This window comes from Heterodontus francisci, chromosome 2 (assembly GCF_036365525.1).
Source record: "Heterodontus francisci isolate sHetFra1 chromosome 2, sHetFra1.hap1, whole genome shotgun sequence".
Taxonomy (NCBI): domain Eukaryota; kingdom Metazoa; phylum Chordata; class Chondrichthyes; order Heterodontiformes; family Heterodontidae; genus Heterodontus; species Heterodontus francisci.
Genome location: NC_090372.1, coordinates 15,280,679 through 15,306,013, shown reverse-complemented (window position 1 = coordinate 15,306,013; position 25,335 = coordinate 15,280,679). Strand labels below are relative to the sequence as shown.

Sequence of the window (25,335 nt, the reverse complement as noted above, 5' to 3'; positions counted from 1 at the left end):
CATCCAGGAACGGAGGCAGGCAAGTTCCAGCAGGCCTCATTACAACGCTGTTTGCCAACTTCTCAAACTAAAGCCCAGCAGTTAAAATTAGTCAGCAGGAGGCTGCTGCTGAAGGCCTATGGGTGCACTCCCTGGCACAAGCTAAGTGTTGGAGGAGTGACATCCAGTCAGGGAAGATCCTACTGGCCCACAAGGAACATTAAAAAAAAATGTAGCATGTCGGGCCTCTTCTGGACTTGGTGTCTGTTCCTGGTAGCGAAGCCATCACTGCTCCCCCACTCAGTTATCAGGTTACAACAGCAAATCGATTTAATATTGCAGTCACTCACAACAGGGTGGAAAGGAGTGGGTAAGTACTTATATTAAAGGCTTCCAGATTAAGAGGCTACCATGAATTTTACCCACCTAACTAGCTGCTTTAACAAAGGTGTTACTCACGTGTTACATAGAGAGTGAGAAATATTCCTGCCAGGCAGAATCCTTCAAAGAACCATAATGTGCTGAACATAGTCACATTCACAGAAAGAGCTACTGTCACTCCCAAAGACCAAAACGAACATGACTGAGACCATCAGTACCAGCTGTCGGCCAACCCTAAGAATAAAATGGGAATTAGATAATTAGAAGACAGGCATTGAGATGCTGTTACATTTTTTTAAATAATCAAGTAAAACCCAACAGTAAAACCTTAAATTTTGAGACAGGTTCACCAAAACACAGACACTGGATCAATCTATAGTTGGGCTTCCCCAACTATTTGGGCCTTTGTTCACCTGAATGTACAAGCCTCAGATTTTTCATCTATCAAAGTGAACAATCATTTACAAGAGAGAAAATAATGCTACTCAGGTACAAGGAGACCCCCATTTAAATGAGGAATGAACCCCCTAATTCTGCACTTAAATGTGGAATTGCCCAAATATAACCGGCATTCAACTATTTGTAAAACAGAAGTGTTGAACTTACCAATCTGCTAAGTTTCCAGTTACCAAGTAACCAATAATCAATCCAACCAGTAATGAAAACTTGGCAATATGGACTTTCCAGGAAGAACTGCAAACCAGGTTCCACTGGAGGGGGATGAAGAAATAATAACATGCTTAGAACATTGTCAATAGTAGGCACAGTTCCAGTGTCAAAATAATCATGCTGATTGATAGCACATTTTTTCTGAGATTTATGGGAATACAAGTGTGACTTTTCCTCTAAACCCTTCCATTTGCCCACTATTCTTTTGGGCCTCCTTATCTCGAGAGACAAAATACGCGCCTGCAGGTGGTCAGTGGTGGCCCACTATGATGTACCACATAACAAGGGGTAGCATTCTGCTCCAGGGGTAAATGACTTTCCCACCACCTCTCCAAAAAAAAAAAGGTCCTTTTTTTAAAAAGAAAATCTTGATTGTGAAATTAGGCTCTTCCCATCCCGATTGATATAGTCTGAATTTTCTAATAATTCCAAATTCCTGTCCCCTTATTAAAAAGAGTAGTAATCTAGCCAGCTTTACTCTGAATTAACATACACAGTGTCTGTCCAATTCGCTGTTAACAATCAGCATGGCGAGGAGAAAAAAAACATTTCGAGCAATGTCAGCAGAACCAGCAACACAGCACATCTTTAAAAGAATAAATGCAGGAACGTTCATTGTTGTGATACAATGAGAGCACACAATGAACAGCTTGGTGTTTGGTACTTGTTCAAATGCAAATGACTTGACATGCTCATTCATGATTTATCCACTCACGGGATAACAATCATAACCCACTGCTATGCGTGCATCTACTTATCTGCTATGAATACGTACCTACATTTCTAAAGATGTACAACAAAAGGACTGTATTAACACAGAAACGACAGGCAAAATATATCAATCAGCACAATTACTTCAACACTGAATACATCTTAAAAGTCCAGACCTTCTCAGATAACTTTATCAACGTGCAACTTTTCTTTTTGCACTTCACATTATACCGCACTGAATTCTGTACTGATGTCTCACAGTGATACTGAATAGTGCAGGTTACACTGGAGATCCTGTTCCCAACAAAAAGAACAAGATTATTAAAAGGTGTTCTCAGACTGGATGAACTTTGAACAACCTATTTCAAAACTTCTGGCACCACGGCCCTAAGTTCATAAGTTGCTTTTATCTGTATCCTGGGTCTTGGGAGAGAACACCAGGAGAACAAACTGCACCAATCTCCTACATTTATTCAATACACTGCCAACCTTCTGTGGACTAACTCAGCTGTGATGTCTGCAAGTTCTACGCATTTTGGAAAGTTTGTACTTGCAGAGTAATGATGTTGTGACATCATATCACTGCGCCATTACAGAAAAGGAATGACTTGTATTAGAGCATGACCTTGCATCATGATATTGTGTCAGCTTGTTGGCACTGCTGTTGTTGGACCAGCACATTCACCACGACCAGAAAGACCAAAAGAAAAATAATCGGTCTTCCTAATTACTAATTAAAATAAACATCTAGGATTTTTTTCAATTTAGCAGTCAGTTGGGTTGAGGTCTGCAGTAATGGGATTAAGCAACACTTAAGACCAACATAAAAGCAGCTATTACTCTATAGCACAAACGGTTAAAATAAAAGATAATCTTACTTTTAGCAAAAACAAACTCAAAACAGTTGCAGAATGCTTTCAGCAGCATGATGACATTTATGATCCTGTCAACATAACATGTTCCCCACCCAAGATACAAAGTGGAAATGCACCAAACAAAAACAATCCTGTCCAATCGTCTTTTAAGCTTTATAAAGTGGAGGCAGGATCCGGTTTACACGGTGAAGCCTTTTACAATTAAATCATGTTGCCACAATGTTTCACAGTATCAAAACCTGTCTGACAAACTGGTTAGGTGCACAAAGCTGCAAATTGATTTATACAAAATCAAAGTAAAATTGTTATGTACTCGTTGGGGGGGGGGGGGGGGGGGGGGTGGAATACAAAGGCATTAATCTAAATCATTTTTTAAAAAAATCAAATCTGCATGTGACCAGAGAGAACTGTAACAAATATCGAGGTCTCCAAAATTCACTAATGTTTACTGGAAGCTTCATACTCTGGTAGCAACAACTGACCCATTTTCCTGTAGGGTAATTACTGCTACACCATAAAGCCTCCAGGCTGGTACAGTTGCAGATTCCATGACACGTTATAAAATGTTGAAATACAACTCTTGCATTTCTGCTACAGAATTGGTGATCTGGTCAGGTTAGCCTCCAGCAACTCCTTTTTTTTTTATTTCCAAAATATACTTTATTCATAAAAATCTGTAAAAATTACATTCCCAAACAGTTTAAAACAGCATCAAGTCAAAAAATACAAACAGTGCAAAGGTGATCAGTTTCCTTCTATACAATCATGAGTTGCCTCACAACCCTTCCATTTCATTGTCATGCCATATACATTTTTACATTTACAGCACACAAAATTTCTCCGATACAGTTCGAGGGGTTTCCCATGGATCCAGCCCCTCAGTTCAGCTTGGTGGGGGACCTTACACTGTGGTCTTTCCCCATTGAGCCTTTGCTGCGGCTGCCCCAAGCTTTAGTGCGTCCCTCAGCACGTAGTCCTGGACCTTGGAATGTGCCAGTCTGCAACATTTGGTGGTGGACAACTCTTTGCGCTGGAAGACCAGCAAGTTTCGGGCAGACCAAAGGGCGTCTTTCACCGAATTGATAGTCCTCCAGCAGCAGTTGATGTTTGTCTCGGTGTGCGTCCCTGGGAACAGCCCGTAGAGCACAGACTCCTGTGTTACAGAGCTGCTTGGGATGAACCTTGACAAAAGCCACTGCATCTCTTTCCACACCTGCTTTGCAAAGACACATTCCAGGAGGAGGTGGGCAACCGTCTCTTCCCCACCACAGCCACCGCGGGGGCATTGTGCAGAGGGGGCGAGACTTTGGGTGTGCATGAAGGATCTGACGGGAAGGGCCCTTCTCACCACCAGCCAAGCTACATCTTGGTGCTTGTTTGAAAGTTCTGGTGATGAGGCATTCCGCCAAATGACTTTGACGGTCTGCTCGGGGATCCACCGTCTCCTTTTCCCGTAGGGCCTTGAGGACATTCCAAGCAGACCACTGCCTGATGGATCGGTGGTCGAAGGTGTTTTTCCGCAGAAACTGCTCCACGAAGGATAGGTGGTACGGCACGATCCAACTGCATGGAGCGTTCCGCAGCAATGTGACCAGGCCCATCCTTCGCAACACCGGGGACTGATAGAACCTCAGCACATAGTGACACTTGGAGTTTGCGTACTGGAGGTCTACACACAGCTTGATGCAGCCGCACACTAAGGTGGTCATCAGGATGAGGGCCACGTTGGGTACATTTTTCAGCCTCCAGCAACTCCTGTGGTGCTGCAGTTGTAAAGTACATTACAATTTACTGACTGTCTGGGAGATCTGGGACCTCTTCCCCACACAGATACACACAATTGTAAGCCTGACCTGAAAGAAGCCCAACAGGTGGGCTCCATTTCTGTTAGAATGTGAATGAGCGGAGTTTTGAGTGGCAGCAATTTTATGTCTGTTTCCCTGCTGAAGCACCTGGTCTCCTCTCAGATCTTCCTTGCAATGACGGAGACTTTTACCAGAATTGGCTGTTCAGGGATCATAAGTAGAACATAGCTACGGTGAATACGGTGAATAGCTACGGTACATCCCAAATTGCTCAACCATAATGCTGCATTTGAGAAGCTTAATGCAAATCCAAACGGGTTCAGAGATGATGGGAAATTAACTATTTCTTCAGTGCCATTTGGGGATGGACAGTTTCTCGGTCATAACTTGGCATTCAGTTTTGCACTCCTAAATTTTAAAGACAATCATATTTGAAAAGCAAATTGTAAAAGTGTTCCTCAACTGTACATAGCAAGTACAGTCAGTGCATTCAAAAGTAACCATCTGAATAAGAATTTAAAATAGACTGTTGCTTCCCTGATTTACCGAGATCAGCCACCAGACATTTGCTTGAATTACAGTATAATTAGTCTCCTCTGACACAGGCTTGAAGACTCAGACGGTGAAATAATTCCTCCACTAATACCACCCAGAGAGTCAAAGATTCATTCCTTGGCTTCCATTGGACGAGGCTTTCATGTCTGCACCAAGGATTGGGCAGAATGCCAGAGGTAAATTAATGGCTTGCCCACACAGGATTATCTTCCTTCCATTTCACATTGAAGTCTCAACATTTCAATGTGCCTCTGTTCCCTCTTTTTCTTTTCAAGACGTTGGCTCCTAAGAAGCAACTCTGCAACGTCGCATCCGAGCGGGAATTATGAGGGGGTAGGAGTTGAAGAATCGGAGCCTTGGTTCAGTGTTAGCTCTCTCGGAGTTCACCAGTTCAAGCCCCACTCCAGATCTTGAGCATATAAATCAAGGCCAACATTTCAGTGCGGCATTGAGGGAGTGCTGCATCGTCAGAGGCATTGAACGGTCTTCTGGTAGGGATGTTAAACTGAGCTTCCCTTTGCCTGCTCAGGTGGACAATAAAGATCCAAAGAATTTCAAAGAGCAGGGATTTCTCTCTGTGCCATGCTTAACATTGCTCTCTCTCTCTCAATACCATTAAAACAGAATATCCAGTCTTAGTCATAAGAGCACAGGAGGTGGCCATTCTGCTCATCAAATCCATGCTGGCTCTCTGTAGAGCAATCCAGTCAGTCCCCTACCCCCCCCCCCCCCCCATTCTATCCCCGTAGCCCTGCAAAATTTATTTCCCTCAAGTGCCCATTCAATTTCCTTCTGAAATCATTGATCGTCTCTGCTTCACGACCCTCACAAACAGCAAGTTCCAGGTCACTATCACCCGCTGCATAAAAAAATTCTTCCTGGCATCCTCATTGTATCTGTTGCCCAAAACCTGAAATCTGTACTCTCTAGTTCAACCTCCTCCCTCATTTACCACGATTGGCCACCAGGCATTTGTTTGAATTACTGTTTGATTGTTGTCCTCTCTCACAGGCTTGACTCCTGCGTCCCACATTCACTTACTGTCTGTGGGACTTGGCTGTGCACAAAATAGTTACCATGTTTGCCTGATTAACAGTAGTGACTACACTTCAAAAGTGATCCATTGATCCTAAAGTACTTTGGGATGTTAAAAGTGTCATATAAATAGAAGCTCTCATTTTTCATTACAATATTGTAACCCCATCTCCAACTCATGCTTCTTGCAAGTGCAGGCTGCAAGTTGGGAACAAGGGATCTTGCAATCTCCTGTTTAGCTTGTGTATGGTTCCACTGGTTCTGGTACCCCTCTGGTATCTCACCCAAGTGTCCATTCTGCAGGCTGGTACACCCGGTGCAAAATAGCAGTTGTGCAGAGAGCTGGCCTGCAAACTGCGGATACTCTTTCAGTTAAATTAAAAGAATAGGAAGAGACAAAGCAAGCCTATTATTTCTTGGGCACTAACCCCGGTGAGCACCATTCAATATTGGGAGGGCCAGGCACAGAATCAATCTCCATGTCTCTACAGTCTAGAGAGAAAACAGTGAAGGCATCGGAGGGGAAAATCTCATTGAAGGCTATAAACTAGCTTAGACAGAGAAAATCTTGAACATTTCTTAACAATTAGGATTGCAGGATTAGAGGTTATAGATACAAACATAGAAGAGATACCAGAATGAACTTCTCCACAGAAACGGTTAATAGATGTCTGGAATAACCTGTCAGCCAAGTTGAGAGGCTGAAAATGACTGAAGAACCTGGGAAGATAGGGGACGCCGAGGTCCTTCCAATCTTAATGGCAGGACCTCATTTTCTTGTACTGAATCCCGCCAGGCAGCTGAGGGCAAAACCAACGTCAGGAAGCAGCGCAGCCAGAGACCCTTGGGAATGGTCCCTAGCAATCGGGAAAGGGGATGGGAGAGCACGAAAAAGATCAATCACTGCCAAGACAAGGGGCTGCGGGGGTAGGGATAGATTAGTCATCGGGGTTTGGGGAGGGGTAGGGAGAGAGATCCGGGCTTCCCAACCACTTGGAAACCACTCAGCAGCAGCCAATTTTAAAATCGGGTTCCCAATTGCTCTGTGAGAGCCTGATTTAAATACATTAATAAAGTGCCCGTCTCTCCACGGTGGGATATTCTGATGCTTCAATATCAACCACTGTAAAAATGGCAGTGTGTGTGTGAGAGACATGTGCTCCATATTTAAGTCTTTCACTAGCCCCATCAATCCTCTCCCACCCAGCAGGGGAAATGGGGAGCCAGGATTAATATCAAGACAACTGAGGCCTGAATGGTACTTTCCCATCCTTTATTTTTGTAACGTTCTAATGCATGAGCCTCAACAGCTAACATTTAGAGGCTATTTGACCATAAAAAGCATCACAGCTGAACCTGATCCTATCTCCACCCAACATCCCTGTGTGCATACCCTATCTAGTGGGAGTTACTGGGTAGAAGCTCTGACTGAATTTTCCCACTGTAGCCCAGGGGCATTGAGGTTAACTGCAGCATGCCAATTAAGATCGACAAACACAACACTGATCGGGAACTGAACCTGGAAACTTCTGCTCAGTGTTATACCAGGTGCCTTATCGTCTTGAGAGCACAATGAACTACTTCAATTCATTTTCCCCGCCACCCCCTCGCCCCAATAGGTTTTACAACTAATGCATGATAAGGTACATTCTCCAAATCCATTAATGGCGTGAAGTAAAGGGTCACTGTGAGTACGGATCACAAAATTCACAGATATGATGGCTGCAGTTTTCCAATTTGCCTCTACAACAGTCCAGACATCTCACCACCAAGGAGGATTTAGAACATCTATCCTCGTATCTGAAAATAATTCTGAGGTTATTTCATTTCTTTAGAATTTCCAGGTCAGTATTTTGCCCAACATGAAACCAGTTCTGCTGTCCTTCGATAACTATGAAACTTGTGGAAATGCGCAGTCAGCTCTCATCTATCATCAAGACATTCAGGAATATTGCAAATATTTTACTATCTCATTTCTACAAAACCAGAATTTCGTTCAAGGACCATCTCAGGATAAGGGCTTACATCCTTTGTGTGTGTGAGAGACACATGTGCTCCATATTTAAGTCTTTCACTAGCCCCATTAATCAAAAGGTAGGAATGGGAAACATGTTTCCTGGCCTTCAGCTCTCAGTAATAACTCCTTTGCAGTAGAAGGACAGTGTAAAGCTGGAAGCCAATCTAATCATCATGTTGCAGCCTCACTGGAATACAGCAAGCTGGTTGCTTACGATGCCAGCTAGCTCTCAATGAGCTTGGGTGCTTTGGTGGCAGGGTATCAGACCATCAACTCACCATGGGACTGACGCAACACAACCTCCAACCCACCACTCCTGATCTCAGTCACATCCACGATGGGAAGAGACAGAGAGCAAGAAAGCATGAAAGAGAAAGAAAATGAACGAGGAAGAGAAAGGAGAAAATAAAACAAAAACATGAAAGAATTTGCATTTACATAGCAACTTTCATGATCTCAGTGCTTTACAGCCATTGAAGTACTTTTTTGAAGCATATTCACTCTTCTAATCTAGGGATATGTGGTAGCCAATTTGCACACAGGAAGGTCACACAAACAGCAATGAGATCATGACTGATCATTTGACTTTTAACGATATTGGTTGAGAGATAAATATTGGCCAGAACATCTCTCACTATGGAGAACCTGCCTGCTCTTCAAATAACACCATGCGATTAACATCCACCCAAGAGGGTAGGCCAGGCCCCAGTTTAATGTTTCATCTGAAAGACACTGCCTCAGTACTGCACTGAAGTTTAGTAAATATCCTCAAATTAAAAGAAAACATTAACTCAATATAAAAAAGATGAAATTGTCAACGATAGCATTTTACGTGGAACTCAACCTTTAATATTAACTGTATAATTTATTTTTGTTGTGAAATTTATTAGCATACTTGTGACAAATAAAACCATTTCTGTCATGATATCAGAGTTCTATAATAGCTGTAGTTAAAACAGAATCAATCCTCCCACTCCAGGAATCAAAATAGAAGGCATGAATTTATGGGAACCCTTTTGTTCAGAAACCAATTAAGCCACAGTTGCTTTAGTGACCGGAAAACCTTAACTGAAATGTAAAATGTAGCCTTATACTGAGAAACAGTATGCAGATTATTCAAATCTACCTGGATACAGAGCTATAAGCAGAATCCACCATGGAGCAAAGCCACACCTTAAAACTTCACTCTCAACTGGTTTTACTTCAAGGAAATACAACATGAAGGCACCCCATGACATATTTCACTGTGGTTCTGATGAAAGGTTTTTACTCAGAACATGAGCTCACCTTTTTTTCTTTACAGACCCGCTTTGTAGTTTCAGCACATTCTGCTTTTATCCCTACATATGGTAGCTCTGGCTGCTGAACTTTAGTTCTGACATTAGCACCCAGACTCTATGAGTGACTGTATCTTGTATTCTCCGTGTATTGGAGAGCCAGTAGGCGGCCATTTGGCTCACTGTGCCAGTGTCAGCTCTTTGATAGAGCTATCTAATTAGTCCCACACCTCTGTTCTTTCCCCATAGCCTTGCAAATTTGTCCGAGTGCAACATCTCACCTGGAAGGTCTAGCAAATTCTGTGGGACCTGCTGACCTCGGCAAACCAATTAATGATGTACACCCCCGGGAAGGAAAGTTCTGAGCTAGAAGCGCAAATTGGTAAAAAGTAGCCTGAGACTTTAACACAAATTTTAGATGGAAAAGTGAAACAACTTTGCTTTGGGCAATAAGAAAGTTGAATGTTGCTTTGTTATTATTTGTATAGAATATAACAATGATGCCCAGTTAACAGCGTTGTTGGATTTTCAAAAGACTTATTCCCAGGATGAGATTTTCTGATGGAACCCTCGACAAAAATAAGATATTTTCGTCTTAAAAGGATTACCTAGATATAAACCGGCAGAGGTGGTAACAGGTTAAAATGGCAGCTATTCTTTCTACACTTGAAATGGAGTTAACAGAGATGGGCTCTCTGAGAATGTGTGTTTTTTTTAAAAATTAGGAATTATTTAAGTTAAAGACTCACTTGAACTGGGGCGGCATGTTTAAAATGCAAATGATAGACTGTAAAGGAGCAATCAGCAACATTGACAAATCCACTGTGAATTGCAATATTGTACTTTCAAAGATTTATTTAATCAGCTGCAGCAATTGGTCTCTAATATTGCACTTTATTTTGAAGGAAATATTAGTCTGCATCATTGTATCAGGAAACAACAACATCGCTAGGAGCATCCCTACCAAGAAACGAAACAGAGGGCCCAGTCTGTTGCAGCTCTTTCTCATTCTGAACATGTCAGAAGAAAGAAACTCCATAACAAAAGCTTATGTTACATTATTCTCACGAAGGGAGTTTTCACAGAACTGCAAAGCATCGTAGCTTATTGAACTGTCTGCTTTAACTGAAGGAAGACTAACATTTAAAAAGGGGAAATTAACTGCTTCAGACACCTCCTGCGTCTTTCATGAACATGCATTGTGTTGGTTAGTATTTGATTAAGAGGATAAATAAATGATACAGTAGTTTTCACTCAGTCTCAATTTTCCATCTTTTGAGGGGAAGTAATGTAACAAGATTATGTGAACTCCTCTGCTTAGGGTTCCTGCTCAATAGGGCAACTGGTAGCCCTGGGCGACACAACCCAAGATGCAAAATACCAGACCATGAAGAGTGTGGCTCCCTTGTGGGTAGTTTGATACAACCATTGAAACAGAAATCGTGTTTGAAAAGTCCCAGCTATAACAGAACCATCCTCCAGTTCTTGTTGCCACACCAGTTTATCCTGACGTCACTAACTTAGCGAAAAGATCCCTGTGGGAATATGGAAAAAGTCTATTCAAAACAAGGGCATTTTCGTCCCAACATCCTTAGTTTTTAGTTGTGGTTATACCAGCTCTTGTACGTGGTCTTAGGTCTCTATGTTAATTCTGTGTGACAAGGGAAGGGAACACCAAGACTCTATACATTGCTATAATAAAAGCAAAATACTGCGGATGCTGGAAATCTGAAATAAAAACAAGAAATGCTGGAATCACTCAGCAGGTCTGGCAGCATCTGTGGCAAGAGAAGCAGAGTTAACGTTTCGGGTCAGTGACCCTTCATCGGAACTCTATACATTGCTCCCTTCCCTTTTCACTCCATGGCAGGAATACTGAAGACATTTTCTTCATGCTTCAAAACTGGATGCAAATTATCCAATCTATTATCCGATCAGAAAAAGGAAAATATTTCAGGTGAAAGTTTGTTTTCCAATCAATGGTTAAATCTTGGCCTTTTAAGTAGGTGGGTTAGGAAAATATCGAAACTTAAAATAGAATGGAGAAACACAGAAAGCAATGTTAAAATATGGAATAAAGTTAAACATGGCAAATAAATTTAAGAGTGCTACAGACAGCCATAAACAAAAGAGTGATAAAATCCAATTGATTCATTAATATCCTTCAGGGAAAGGAACCCGTCACCCTATCTCAGTCTGGCCTACATGGAAGTTCAGTTACAGAATATGTGGTTGAGTTCGTGTGCTCTAGGCAACTAAGGATGGGCACTAAATACTGCCTTACCGGTGTCCTGCATATCCCAAGACAAATGTTTTTAAAACTAGCTGGATCAGTGATTTTCAGAGAAGAAAAATTGCTTTGTCTAAACATACAGATTCTAAACCATAACCTAGAGAAACATGTTTTAATTCTGACAATTTCTCACCCACTCCTGATGCCTGTATTGTTATCTATACGTTGTCTTTACACGATATGGGAATAAGCAAGATAATGAAATGTCATTACCACAAAGTTACCTTCTCTTTTCTAGCTTTTTTTCCCCCCCTCACAAAATCAGAGGATTGGGCTGTGTGCAAATACAATGGGAATTTTGTGTTTTTTTGGACGGGCTACTTGCTGAAGGGTGGGCCTTTCACGTCATACTGTCAGTGCCATTCCAGAGCAGTTAACAGCTTTTAGAGCAGGATCAAGTTATACTGCCAACTCCTCTCAAAATGGAGGGAGAAGGACAAGTAGTAGTCCTGTCCTGTATGCAAACATAGTCAGAACTGGTGCAGTTTCCCCATTTGGCTGAGTATATCAAGTGAATAGTTAATGCAGGCAGGTAAAATTCCAATTTCAATCCCCAGTCAGTTTTGAGTTATCTGATCTCCGGTAAGGCTATTCTAACTGGCCTTAGTGCCCTGGTTGAGGGGAAGCAAATCAGCATTTCTACTCCATTGGTATCTGGTAACACCTGCTGGAAGTGTGTGTCAGTGCATGTAGAGGAGGTCATGATCAGGTTCAGCTGTGACAAACAGCTTGTCTATAAAGCCCCAAAGTCCATGCATGAATAATATGCAAAATACTGGTTTGGCCAGTGAAGCCAACTCCTTCAGAACTGGTCTATTTTGGTTGGATAAGGGCAACACTGGATCCCAATGTAACCAAAATAAAAAACAGCACAAGTGCCCTCTTGATCTAACACAATGCCCAATTAAACTAAAAACTCAGCTGCAGTTAATTATACCGTTTATATCTTGCAGTGTTCACTGGTTGGCGAAATCAGAACAAGGTAACAAAAGTAAATTGGCAGAAAAAGAAAATGTAGAAAGCCCTGCTGATCACTGCCTGAATGATGATGATGCTGATGTTCTTAAATGTTTGGTTAAAAACTGCTTGGAACTTGTCTTGAAATCTATTTTGCCGCTGTTACCAGTCTATGAAAGTTGTGAAGCCGGGTTGAAGATTACCCAAAATCAGAACTCCCTGGTTCGACTTCAGTTAAACTGCAAGTTTAGCATTGTTGTGAAGCCAGAAGCAGTCTGCAGCGACAGAGGATAAACTGGCCTATTACCCTGTTTAACCCTCACACTGTCCAACCCAACAGATGGGGAATTGACTACTAGTTAAAACTGCATAGATTCCACCACCTGTGGCTCCACATTTTGACAAGACCCAGCTCCTGCCTCAGCAAAGGACAAGAAACTTTATGGATGAGCGAGACAGAAAATTACAATTAAAAAAAAAAATTCAGATTATATAGTACCACCTTAAACTACCTCGATAGTGGGCCAAGACAGTTTTCACTGACATTGATCAGAATCATTGATCAGTAAGGGTCACTCTCTGAACTGCCTTAAAATTACCCTAGAAGGAAGAGCTGTTTTTAATGTTGCTGTCCTGTTGTTGGAGAAATGTTACTTTTCAAACGTTAATTTTTAATACTACATTAAAATAGCACTTTAGAGAAGCAGGTCAGCTGGCTACTGAAGATTTTGACACTGTGCAGTGGAAACACTGAAGGAACTTTATCTAAATCCATGTTGCTATTGCACACATTGTGCAGGTGGGATGTGGATTGAGCTGCGGGGTGGATTTTATTACCCCCCTCCCCCTCTCCTCTCTTACCTTGGTGACTATGTTCTGAGTGAGGGCAGCGTGAATCTTGTAGTCCCACTCCTTACAGTTGCAGTCCTGCTTGGTGGCGTTGAAGTCCGGCTGCTGATCCTGGCTGCTTTTGGACGCCTGCGGGGTGATGTTCTGGTGGCTGCCCAACTGGGATCGAGCAGGACTCGTGTTGTTGATCCGGCAGAAGAACTGGGGCTGGGCGGTGAAGAAACAGTCGGAGCTGCGGCTCAGCCCGATCAGGATGGCGGGGATCCAGGTCAGGAGGATAATTTTCTTCTGCTGGCTGCCGAGTCCTCCCAGGAGAGGCAACACGGTGCCGTCAAAATCCCGGCGCCGGGGCTCCGCCGCTTTGGACTCGGTGGCGGCGGCGGCGGCGTGATGCTGATCGTCCCTTTCCACAGCCATTGACTTAATACTTTTTTTTAAAAAAAATTTAAAATCCCACCCCTTATCTTAATAAATAAATTCCTCCTGGGAGGGGGCAAGTGGATTTTCAACCAATTATTCCATTGGACGAGAGGGGGGGAAAGGCTTTGGACATTCAGACGGGAGGCTGCATTCAAACGGAGCAATTTCCCCCCCTCTCAGTTCCAGTTGTAAATCAAACTGTAATAGAAGCACAGGAGGGATCGAGGCAGTAAAGAGTGAGTGAGCTTCAGTCAGTCAGTAACACATAGAGAGCCCAGGACGAAGCAGACTGGACCAGCCTCAATGACAGAGAGACACAGAGAATGAAGCCGGGTTCCCACCGCCTTCGCAGAAGATTAGCTCCAAGACCTGCCCTCCTCATGACTTCACACAGGCAGCTCCTCCAGGTAACCACACCTGCCCTGCACAACACGCCATCTTCTCCCCTTCCAGCCCTACAGGAGAAGCAGAAAGAGCATTTCAACATAAAATCATAGTGTGTGTGTGTGTATATTTTTTTTAAATAAAGCGACTGAATTCCCCCACCTTCCCCTCATCCCTTCAAACAAGATCATTGCTCTCAGTTCAGGGCGAGTCGGACCTGGCTGTGAATCACACCGAAACCAGCCTTAAAGCGGCACCGTCCCACCCCCACCCCTTTTAATCAGAACTTCTGCAACTTGCCCGCACGCCGATCATTTCCACCTCCCCACCTTTTATTTTTAATCTCACTCTCCCTGCTTACCGAATAAAATGCACCCCCTGGTCGTGTCGTTTGTGTCGTGCAATCGAAAATAAAGTCTGATCTTTTGCAGTTGCAACTTTAAGAGCCCGACTGCAACTCTGGCGATGGGTTCGGTAGTAATTTAGTATCACGGAATAATGTTCTTTTGAAAGCCTTAAGTATAATAATTATATCTCATTTAAAAGTATTTTTAAAATTTTGATGACTTAGAGAGAACAATGTTTGGGATCTAGTTCAAATAACATATGTCTGGTGTAAAGTTCGAATTGGGAGGTCTTTGATGTCCCGAATTTTGGTTTTCTTTAAGTTACTGCCAGGCTGCTGCCCAAGATACTGAACACGGGTAGATTGAGTTGACATGCCTGGGAGTATTAAACTTTTATATCTCGTTTCTAAAAACAAAAGCAAATTACCAAACAGAAATGACTAATCGTTTACTGTCCACACCTTTAACAGGGTTGCCAACTCTTCATGGACGGCTCTTTGGAGATCAATCCTCAACTCCGGGAGACTCCCGCTCAATTCGGGAGGGTTGGTATCCCTATTTAGAAGTTTTGAATTTTTAAAGCGTTTTTAATGTTTCTCTGTGATATGTTCTCTCCAAAGACCGACTCAATATGCTACATGTACAGAGTAATCAATGTTTGATCCCATATTGTTACACATCCGATTAATATACAGCTTAGGAAACAAAACAAACAACCTTGACTTTATTCCCTAGATGCATAAATAACCTGCTTCAGAACTATGTAGATAGGAACAATGCACAACTTTGAATTACAAGTTATAGAAATAGTTATGCAACCCATCACCATGTCCAAAGCGAAAGATATTAAGTTTTCTCTAGATTCTGTTAACATTGGCCCAGATTTTGCAGTCAGTGGTGAAGGAACAGCATCCTGACAAAGCTTAGACTGGCCTTCGAACAGAGATTTCCTGTCATCAGGCACCTGGTCCAGAGTGGTGCCCTCTACAGGGGATCTATGTATGGCATCAGGGGACAGGGCAAGAATCGGTGATGCTCTTCAGCCAATCAGATTGAAGAATCCTCACAGAGACATGTAGAGTACAAATCAGGAAGTACAGAGATGGAAATTTAAATTAGATGTAAATAAGGATGGGATCAAGGGAGAGAGGTAAACAAGACAAACAGAACAGTTCTGATGAAAGGTCACTGACCTGAAACGTTAACTTGGCTTCTCTATGTTGCCAGATCTGCTGATCATTTCCAGCATTTTTTTGTAATTATTAAACAGAAACAGTATATTTTTTTAAATTCACAACGTTAATTTTCTTCTGAGGGAATGAGACTTCACATCTGTAAAATTAACTTTTCAGGGTCAGAGAGGTTGTTCAGCGACGTGTCAATTGGATTCAGAGGCTACAGATTGCCTGGTGTAGGAAGTGAAAAATATGCCACACTGTCGCCGCACAGGATACTCTACTCCAGTTCATTCTGTGGTACATTGTTTCCAGTAAAGGGAGAATTCCCTGCATGTATCCATGCTATTACCTGACCTGGAAATGCTCAATGCTGAAGCATTCCATCTCCCAGCATTAACATCCTGCATCTCGATGAACACAAGCATTTAGATGCAAAAGGGATTCTAAGGGAAAGAATGGCTATTTGAGTAAGCTTTGCGAAGACACATGGACCCGCTCCAGCATAAATCAGAACTGTCACGAGAGGAAACAAGACCACTAGGAATTAAAAATTGACCTTCAACTATTTTATTTTTATTTACCAGTTATATTTCTTTTGAACCTTACCTATGAGTGTCAGGGGTGTTTTTATACTGGCCAACAGTTGTATTAACAACCAACACATCAATGTCAATACGATATTAAATGATTGCCTGGAAGTGGCTGCTTTTGTGCTGGGTTGAGGGGTGCAGGAGAACTTCAGAGCTGTGTTACTTACAACAACAATAACAATGTTTATATAGCACTTTTAACATAATAAAACATTTCAAGGCACTTTACAAGAGAGTGATGGAATAAAATTTGACACTGAGCTACGTAAGAAGATATTAGGTCAGAGGACCAAAAGCTTCGCCAAAGAGATAGGTCCTAAGAAGCATCTTATGGGAGGAAAGAGAGATGGAGAGAGTTAGGAAGGGAACTCCAGAACCTAGGGACTAGGCAGGTGAAAGCAACATCACCAATGGTGGAGCAACTGAAATTGGAAATGCTCAAGAAGCCAGAATTGGCTGCGTAGAGAGATTTGTGGGGGGACGGGAAGAGTTTGTAAAGCAGGAGGAGATTACAGAGATAGCAGGAGGCAAGGCCATGAAGGGAGTTGAAAACCAGGATATGAATTGCTAAGCGGCTGCCAATGTCGATCGGCGAGCACAGGGGAGATGGTGAGCGGAAGTTGGTGTAAGTTAGGACACTTGCAGCTGAAGTTTGAATGAACTAAAGTGTGTGGAGGGTAAATGTGGCCAGGAGTGCGTTGGAATATCCAAGTCTAATGGATAAAGGCATGGACGAGGGTTTCAGCAGCAGATGAGCTGAGGAAGGGGCATAATCGGGCAGTGTTACTGAGATGGAAATAGGTGGTCTTAGTAAAGCAAAAACAGAAAATGCTGGAAATACTCAACAGGTCTGGCAGCATCTGTGGAGAGAAAAATGGAGTTGACGGTTCAGGTCTATGACCCTTCATCAGAACTGGTTTTTTTTTGAGGGGAGCAGAGAAACTGAGACGGTCAATGTCACGCCGGCAGTTCTCAATTAAAAGATTGAGGGAGGGTAAAAGGTCAGAGGGAGGGGTCCGGGTGGAGAGAGGATGTTGGAGATGAGTAAAAGGGTCCGATGAGTGGGGGAATAACTCCTGGATAAAGAAGTGGGCGTGGAGATGGAGTTGACAGAAGAGCTTAGCATCATTCCGAGCTCGAAATTCATTGCGGGGGAGGTGTATGGGGATGAAGTTCAGTCCTTTGCTGAGGTTAAACAGGAAATGTTGGAAATCGCTAAGGCTGCGGACAATCTGGTTCAGCCTCAGACAGTTAGCGGGAGAGGGATGGAATCAGTGGCAGGGGATGGAGTTTGTAACAGATTTCAACTATTGCCAGTGTCATCTGTAGTATTAAAAGTGATATTTAATAGTAATACCATTTTATCCCATGGGCTCATGACTCACAAATAACTCATGACTGAGTTATGATGATCACTGTATGAGTGGGCTGTTATTGGTATTGCAGGAACTCACCAAGTATTAGTTTTTATCATAACTACAAACATGGAATGCTCAGACGTAGTAATAATTTCATTTTCTTATGTAATTGTTGCTGGATTTAAGTAGGGACTATTAGAAGCAATAATAACAAACACAGTGATTAATACATTAATATGTTCATATTTTCTTCTATTTTTCCCCCTTTTCCCTTTGTCACGGGCAGTAGATCGTTGACACCTGACCAAAGTGACCATTGTTTATATGAGGCTCGACAATTTGTGTTACTAAAGAAAAATCTTGCATTTCTATAGCACATTTCACAACATCAGTACATCCCCAAAATGTCTTGCAAGCAATGAAATACCTTTGATGCAAAAGCAAAATACTGCGGATGCTGGAAATCTGAAATAAAAACAGAAAATGCAGGAACTACTCAGCAGGTCTGGCAGCATCTGTGGAAAGAGAAACAGAGTTAATGTTTCAGGTCTGTGACCTTTTGTCGGACTCGTAAAAGTTAGAGATGTAACAGGTTTTAAGCAAGTACAGAGGCATGGAAACATGATAGGAGACGGAGGAACAAAAGAGAAGGTCTGTGATAAGGTTTGCAGCTTTATCCTTTTTGCCATGTAATCTCTGCTGCTTTCTACCCTATCGCAGAGCTTGCCTTTTCTACTTTCCTTCCCTTCTCCACCCCCACCCCCACTTCTCCTTGTTCTGTTCTTTCTTTAAACCTTTTACATCTCTAACTTTTGCCAGCTCTGGTGAAAGGGCAACAACCATAAATACTTTTGAACTGTTGTCATTCTGGGAACATAGAGAAATGCAGAAGCTAGTTTGTGCACAGCAATGTCCCATGGACTGATGAAAGGTCATCGACTTGAAATGTTGGCCTGAATTTTATGAGCCCTTCGGCGTCAGGGGTCATGGCGGGTGGGCCCGGAAAATTCTTCCAGGAGAGGCCCGCCACGATCCGATGCCAAGAAGGCCCTGCTGCATTTTACTAACGGTGGCAAGACCTCGGTGTGGCCCCACCTCCCCCACCGCCAAGTGGCGGGGCCTTCATTTAAATATTAAAATGAATTAAAGTAAATGTGAGATAACTCACCTTGACCTGTCGGCTGTCCCACGCCGATATCCCGGCCGCTGGCCAGAACTCCCATGCCTTCGGAAATCCGTCTGGTGTTCTGAGGTGTGATGCTGGTGGGTAGGGGGGAGGAGTGAAATTTCAGGGTGGGAGGTAGTGGGGATGGTGGGAAGAGGTTGAGGGTCAAAGGTGATGAAGTTGGGGGGGGGGGGAGGTGAAAGTTTGTAATTTTATAAATTGGTTTTCCAGGGGATGGGTTATTTTATTAATTGATAACTCAGTGGGGGGGGGGGGGGTGGAAAGGGGATTGAAAGGATCTCTGAAATTTTACTTGTCATTTCTGGGTGTGAGCACCTTCAAAAATTTGATTGAAGCTGAAGGGTTTGAAGCTCTTTAAAAATGGTGGCCGCTCTGCCCCCTCCATTTAAATGAGCCCCCGCGCGAAATATCGCAGGGGCTCAGCGATGGTGCATCCGCGCCTGAAGACCGCCCGGATCAGAGCAGGCCTCTGCAATTTGCGGTGCGCTCATAAATTTCAGCCCATTAGCTCTGTTTCTCTGTCCACAGATGCTGCCTGACCTGCAGAGCATTTTTAGCACCTTCTGTTTTGATCCCACAAACAGATCTGTCTTAGGTGGTATTGGTTGAAGGGCAAATGTTACCCAGGACAACAGGAGAACTCGCCTGCTCTTCTTCAAAAAATGCAACTCAATCTTTTATGTCCATTGGAGAGGGCCTCCATATAACATCTCACCTGAAAGATGGCACCTCCAACAGTGCAGCACTTCCTCAGTACTGCATTGAAGTGTCAACCTCGATTATGTGCTAAAGTCCCGGACTGGCCTTGAACCCATCACCATCTGACTTATGCAAAAGTCCTACCACCGAGCCACAGTAAGTTATTGAATTATGAAGACCATTACAGCCAGACCTGATCTTGTCCCTGTGTAACATCCGCACAGAGGTAAACCACAGGGCCACTGAATCATTATTGGGGGTAGAAATATTGGTAATTCCTTCCCCCAGCCCAGCTAAGAGACAACGTGACAAATTGCCTTGTCTCCAGTACTGGCCTCACTGAGAACAGCTAACCAGCAAAGACCAGTGATCAGATCTGGGACCTATCTGATTTATATGGCTTAGTATCGCAGCATAATCTGACTTTAATTTCTCTGAAGAGATGTATGTAAAGCCATCACCTTGAAAATCCCCTTAATTGATACCTTGACAACATAGCAGTATATACTAGAATTAAAGGTTGATAGGTTGATAGGTAAATTGGCCATTATAAATTGTCACTAGTATAGGTAGGTGGTAGGGAAATATAGGGACAGGTGGGGATGTTTAGTAGGAATATTCTTTTGGGCCTCCTTATCTCGAGAGACAATGGATACGCGCCTGGAGGTGGTCAGTGGTTTGTGAAGCAGTAGGAATATAGGATTAGTATAAATGGGTGGTTGATGTTCGGCACAGACTCGGTGGGCCGAAGGGCCTGTTTCAGTGCTGTATCTCTAATCTAATCTAATCTAATCTAAATGACAAAGCAAAAATAAAATGTGCTTCTTTTTCTGTTAAGTCGGGTATTTTCAAAAACATAAAAGAGGTACCATAAATCAGTTTCATTTCATAATCAGTTATTCCAGAATTATGTACTTGCTGCCTTTTCAAACATGTTCTAAAAATATCCATTTTCATAGGAATCAACATTTAAAACCATATAAATTCAATATTGTAAGGGGGGATTCTTCTTGGAAAAATAATGGTGAGTTCATATGCAGAAAGTTATTCATTTGAAAATTGGCCAAAAAGTTCATCCTGCCTTGCTGCGTGGTTGGACGGAGCCGTGCTTCCGTTATGCAAAATGGCTGCGTGATCAGGGTGGGGTGGCTGCCCACATGACCAGTGGAAATGGTGCCAATTTCCGGGTCTGCCCGCCGGGACCTGTGGCAGACTCACTAAATTCAGCCTGCAATGGGCAGAGCTCCCTGCAGCTAGTATGTACGCAGAGCATCAGAAAAACTAGCCCAGAAATGCTGACTGATCATATGATCATGGAAGATACCAGAGGTTAACCTGATTCCAACCTCATCCGATGTCCATACTTCTTGCAGAGTCACTGAATAGCAATCAGGAGAAGGAACTATGGCTCCTGATACTTTGCAGTTGATTTCAATGTTACCAGCAATTATAACATCACAGATTGGCAATCAACCTAATCTGCTCGACCCTGTAATATGCCACACCTCGCATTTTACCAACCACGTCATCAGGGTACTATCATTATATTCTGGCAAGTTTTCTGACGTACACCTGAAGTGACATATAACTTTAACCCCTTTTAGGCACTAAACCAAATCAGGAGTACATCCCTATGAATCTTCTTTAATTAAGTTCAAACCGGACAAACTCTTATAGACAGTTATTTGGGTCCAAAGAATTGAACTAGTTTTCCCACAAAGAAAGAAAACTAACAGAGAATATTACATCTTTCAGATAGCCTATTTTTAAAATAATTATGGCTAAGTCATAAATATCCCAAATGTTATAAGGGTCTGGGAAACTCTCTTCAATACGTATCTCTCCACTTTAAGAGACACAGTGGGGGTTCTTGTAGTTGTATACAGAATGCTACATGAGATGATTTATTAACTTTTATATATTTATTAAAGAATTTAACATGCATTACACTTTTAAGTGCATAAGTATACTACAATATCAAAGATTACTAAGAGATAAAAAACATAATCTTATTTCTAAAATAGAATCCAAAAGTTCAACCTTGACAATGTTACAGCAAAATATCTTAAAATATCCATTAAAATTCAAAGTAAACTGTTACCTTAAATTCCCCGAGTAAACCTCCTGCTTAACAAAACAAAACAAAACACTCTCGGTTAAGAGCAGAATTCTCTTGTCACGCAGTCAGCCGTTCTGACCATAGGCTGAGAAGCATTGATGAGGAATTTCAATTCAAAACTCTTATGTTTATACTGTTCCTAATCTATTAACTCATCTTTTGGAATGTAGGTGTTACCTTTCTGTGCGTGTTTTTCCTGCTTTCGTTATCCATATATGGTAATATCATTAGCTACTTATTCCCAATTAATTATCTGCTGAGCGTTCCCTTCTCATGGTGTTGTGAGCTTTTATCTGGTCAAATGTTTGTAGTGTTTTATAGTAACACTAAGACTTAACTTTATAAATGTGTTTTATACTTAAAAGATTTTTAATTTAATTTGTGCAGTAATTGTTTTTGTAGGTAACATTCCATTTTGTGATTGATCATCTGTGATGGTTCTTTGATGGTACCTTGCACCACCTCCTTAAGTCAGTCTGTCTATATCATTAACATTATCAACTAATTAGGATTATAGTTATCAGTACAGACCATGTATAGCCTGTCTCATTTAACTTAAAAGGTGTTTCTGGTTCACATTCCATTGTAACAGGGATGTTCATGGATTTTTAACTCTGCCCTTAAAGGGAATTTCAGTGAGTCTTGGAAACTGACCATTTATTCAATCTTTAATTCTAAAAGGTATAATTTATTAATTATATCTAAATTCTACCTAATTAAGCCTATTATACCTATATTTCATCACATACCAATGCTTACTGATAAATGTGAATCAGACTTAGAGTATTCAAACATGGCATAAATATCAAAAGATAGTTTATTCATCTGAGCAACCTGTTACAATATCCTTGTTTGTGCTGTGCCTCATTATCTGCCCCATCTCAGTCAATCAATCTTAGAATATGAAACCCAAGCAATAGTCAATCATCAGCAATCAAGGAGGCCTCATATTACATATGATCCAGATGGTTGCTCGTTGAGTAGTCTTTCAAATGTCAGCTTCGTTCAGTTGGTAGCATTTTTGCATCTGAAGGTTATTTCTTTGAGTCCCACATTGGGCCTTGTGTGTAAAATATACTGACCCTCCTGAGCAACTTTGAGAGGTACATTGCTGAACGTGCCATCCTTTGGATGGAAAAGATGTTAAACTGAGGCCCGGTCTAGCTATTCCAGTAGTTTGGATAGATCCCATGGCACTAATTCTAGAAGTACAGGGAATTCTCCCAATGTCCTGGCCATCTCTACCAAAAATGGATTCATCAAATTGTTGTATGTGCAATTTTGATGTATGAAAAAGTCATTGTACGTCAAAGGAATTCATTGTATGGCTAGTGTTTTGAGATGTTTCTGAGAGGTCTGATATAGCATAAGATAAATCCTTTTTCTTTGAAGTTGTGTGCCCTGCATTAGTTGGAGGTTTTGCCTAGTACTATAAATACAGATGCAAGCCTGTCAAAATGTGTACCAATGGTAGTTTACTTAGATCGCCACTACTGTTACTTAAAAGGTTCCGATCAATGGCAATATTTAAATATTAATGCTTAAATCCAGATAATTCAAATATTATGTGGACAGTTGTTTAAAGGCTTAGTTTTCTGCAATCTATATTCATAATGTAATGTGAATTTCAATCCAATTCTGGTAAACAATATTCTGTAGCTGCAAGCTTTCATGAATTCAGTATTGACCCATGTTCAGTTGTATGAGTTTTCCTGTTCGACTGCTTTTTTGGTAGGACTTGTTCTATAGAAAGTTGGGAACAGCTTTTGACAGAAGTTTGCCGTGATGGTTGGTGTTGGGAATAAGGAGGGAAACAGTTCACAATGAAATGTATCCCGCTGTTTGATCTTTACTGTTGAGATTTTATTTAGGAAGTTTTAGTGCAGTAGCCTCCTCAGCTAGTGTTAACTTTGTCATTTGTGCCAGAGATAACCTTAGTTTTTCATAATCTTATTTTATCATGTCCCTTTGTTAAGATCTGTTTTTTCCTTTCCTCCTTAGTCTTGCTAGCAGATACATGGGAACACCACCACCTGCAAGTGCCCCTCCAAGCCACACACCATCCTGACTTGGAACTATATCGCCGTTCCTTCACTGTGGCTGGGTCAAAATCCTGGAACTTACTTCTTGACAGCAATGCTGTCAATGTACCTACGCCTCAAAGACTGCAGCAGTTCAAGAAGACAGCTCACCACCACCTCATCAAGGGCAACTAGGAATGGGCAATAAATGCTTGCCGAGCCAGCGATGCCCACATTGCATGAACAAATTTTTAAAAATGTACTGTCTTCAGTTGAAAGGTAACCAACTATCTACCATTGTAGGGAGCCTCTTTGGTTAACGCGTCTACTACCAGGTCTCATTGTCTCCTTATGTTTGTGGGCAGCCTTTTGCCTAAAGCCAAGGAATAGATGCAGCTGTGAGCAGAGACTGCTATCCCAGTTTTAGCTCCACCTCTCTTCCTATGAATGCATGACAAAGCAGAATACAAGTAGTTATTTGTATGCGCTAGTTTGAATGGTGCTATATTATGCAAATAGTAGGTGAGATATTAAAAACATTTTTGACTGTCAGCTACAAAGTTCAACTTGCAGCAGTAGATACATAGAGGTGTGGTTGTGAATGATTGTCTCAGTGTTTTCAATGCTCTCTCCGAGGTGTTGCTCCACGTTTGGAGCACAGTACTTGCAGTATAGCCAGAGACTGTATTCAAATTGATAAACTGTGACCAGCCTTACCTTGGCACCCTTCCAGAGGCTGGTTTACCGCTTTTTTCCCCCATGTTTTAGGAACATAAGGGACAGCATTGACTTGTGAAATGCATCCTGCACATTGTACTACACTCAAGTGTTCCCCTCAGCCCCACCTATGGCTACCGTCCTCTGCTGCACTTCTTCCCACAGAGCAGACAAACTTCCTTTTATCAAAGGAGCCAGTTTTGGTCACATTTCCTTGTCTACTTTCCATTGCTGACTGGGACAATTTCCTAGGGTGAAAAATCCAGCTGCCTGGAGGTGGGAACAGCAGCACTCCAGATATCCTGCCTCCTGCCAATCATAGAGCTCCCTGCACTCATGAAAGATATAAAGGGAGAATTTTCAAATTATATCCATGAGCTGATCTTACTGAATTTGACACGGTAAACTCCACAAACCAGTGGTGCAGAGGCTTGTGCAAAAGGACCCTATTAGCTAGAATTATTGAATTTGGACCCACCTTTAGAGCAGTATGCTTTCAATGGAGCAATTTTGAAGCTCCAGCCAACCGAAACTACTCTACGATGCTACTTTGTCGTCCCAAAACACACGTCTTCACACAAGTTCAATAAAGTTTGGTGTAAACCTTCATGTGTTTTTTTTTCCTCCCCTTTCCTGAAGTCAGTAAATCGTAATGGAATATTGATTTTTGTTCATTTATGGGATCTGGGCATCACTGGTAAGGCTGGTATTTATTGCCCATGAGCCACCTTTGTGAGTGCAATTGAGTGCCTTGCTAGGACATTTCAGAGTCAACCACCTCGCTGTGGGTCTAGAGTCACATTTTTTTTCCCAAAAATATACTTTATTCATAAAAATTTGTAAAAAAAAATACATTACAAAGCAATTCAAATTTGACATTTCAGAAAGTGCAATAGAGATCAGATTCCGTTGC

General features: G+C 42.0%; 1 protein-coding gene and 1 long non-coding RNA gene across 2 annotated transcripts in view; one reads left to right on the top strand and one right to left on the bottom strand.

Moving 5' to 3' along the window:
* The window catches only part of LOC137382555 (solute carrier family 22 member 23-like), a 102,737-nt gene extending 88,447 nt beyond the window's left edge, over positions 1-14,290 (bottom strand). Inside the window, 4 exon segments of the mRNA XM_068054639.1 lie at positions 439-541; positions 543-594; positions 967-1,070; positions 13,416-14,290. Of these exon segments, the coding sequence (XP_067910740.1) occupies positions 439-541; positions 543-594; positions 967-1,070; positions 13,416-13,820 (664 nt within the window). The 5' untranslated portion in view covers positions 13,821-14,290.
* A 369-nt stretch (positions 14,291-14,659) lies between these two features.
* On the top strand, positions 14,660-25,123 carry LOC137382560 (uncharacterized). Its single transcript, XR_010977220.1, has 3 exons — positions 14,660-14,726; positions 15,025-15,099; positions 23,686-25,123. It is a non-coding gene; the product is annotated as an uncharacterized lncRNA (long non-coding RNA).
* Positions 25,124-25,335: the final 212 nt, after the last annotated feature.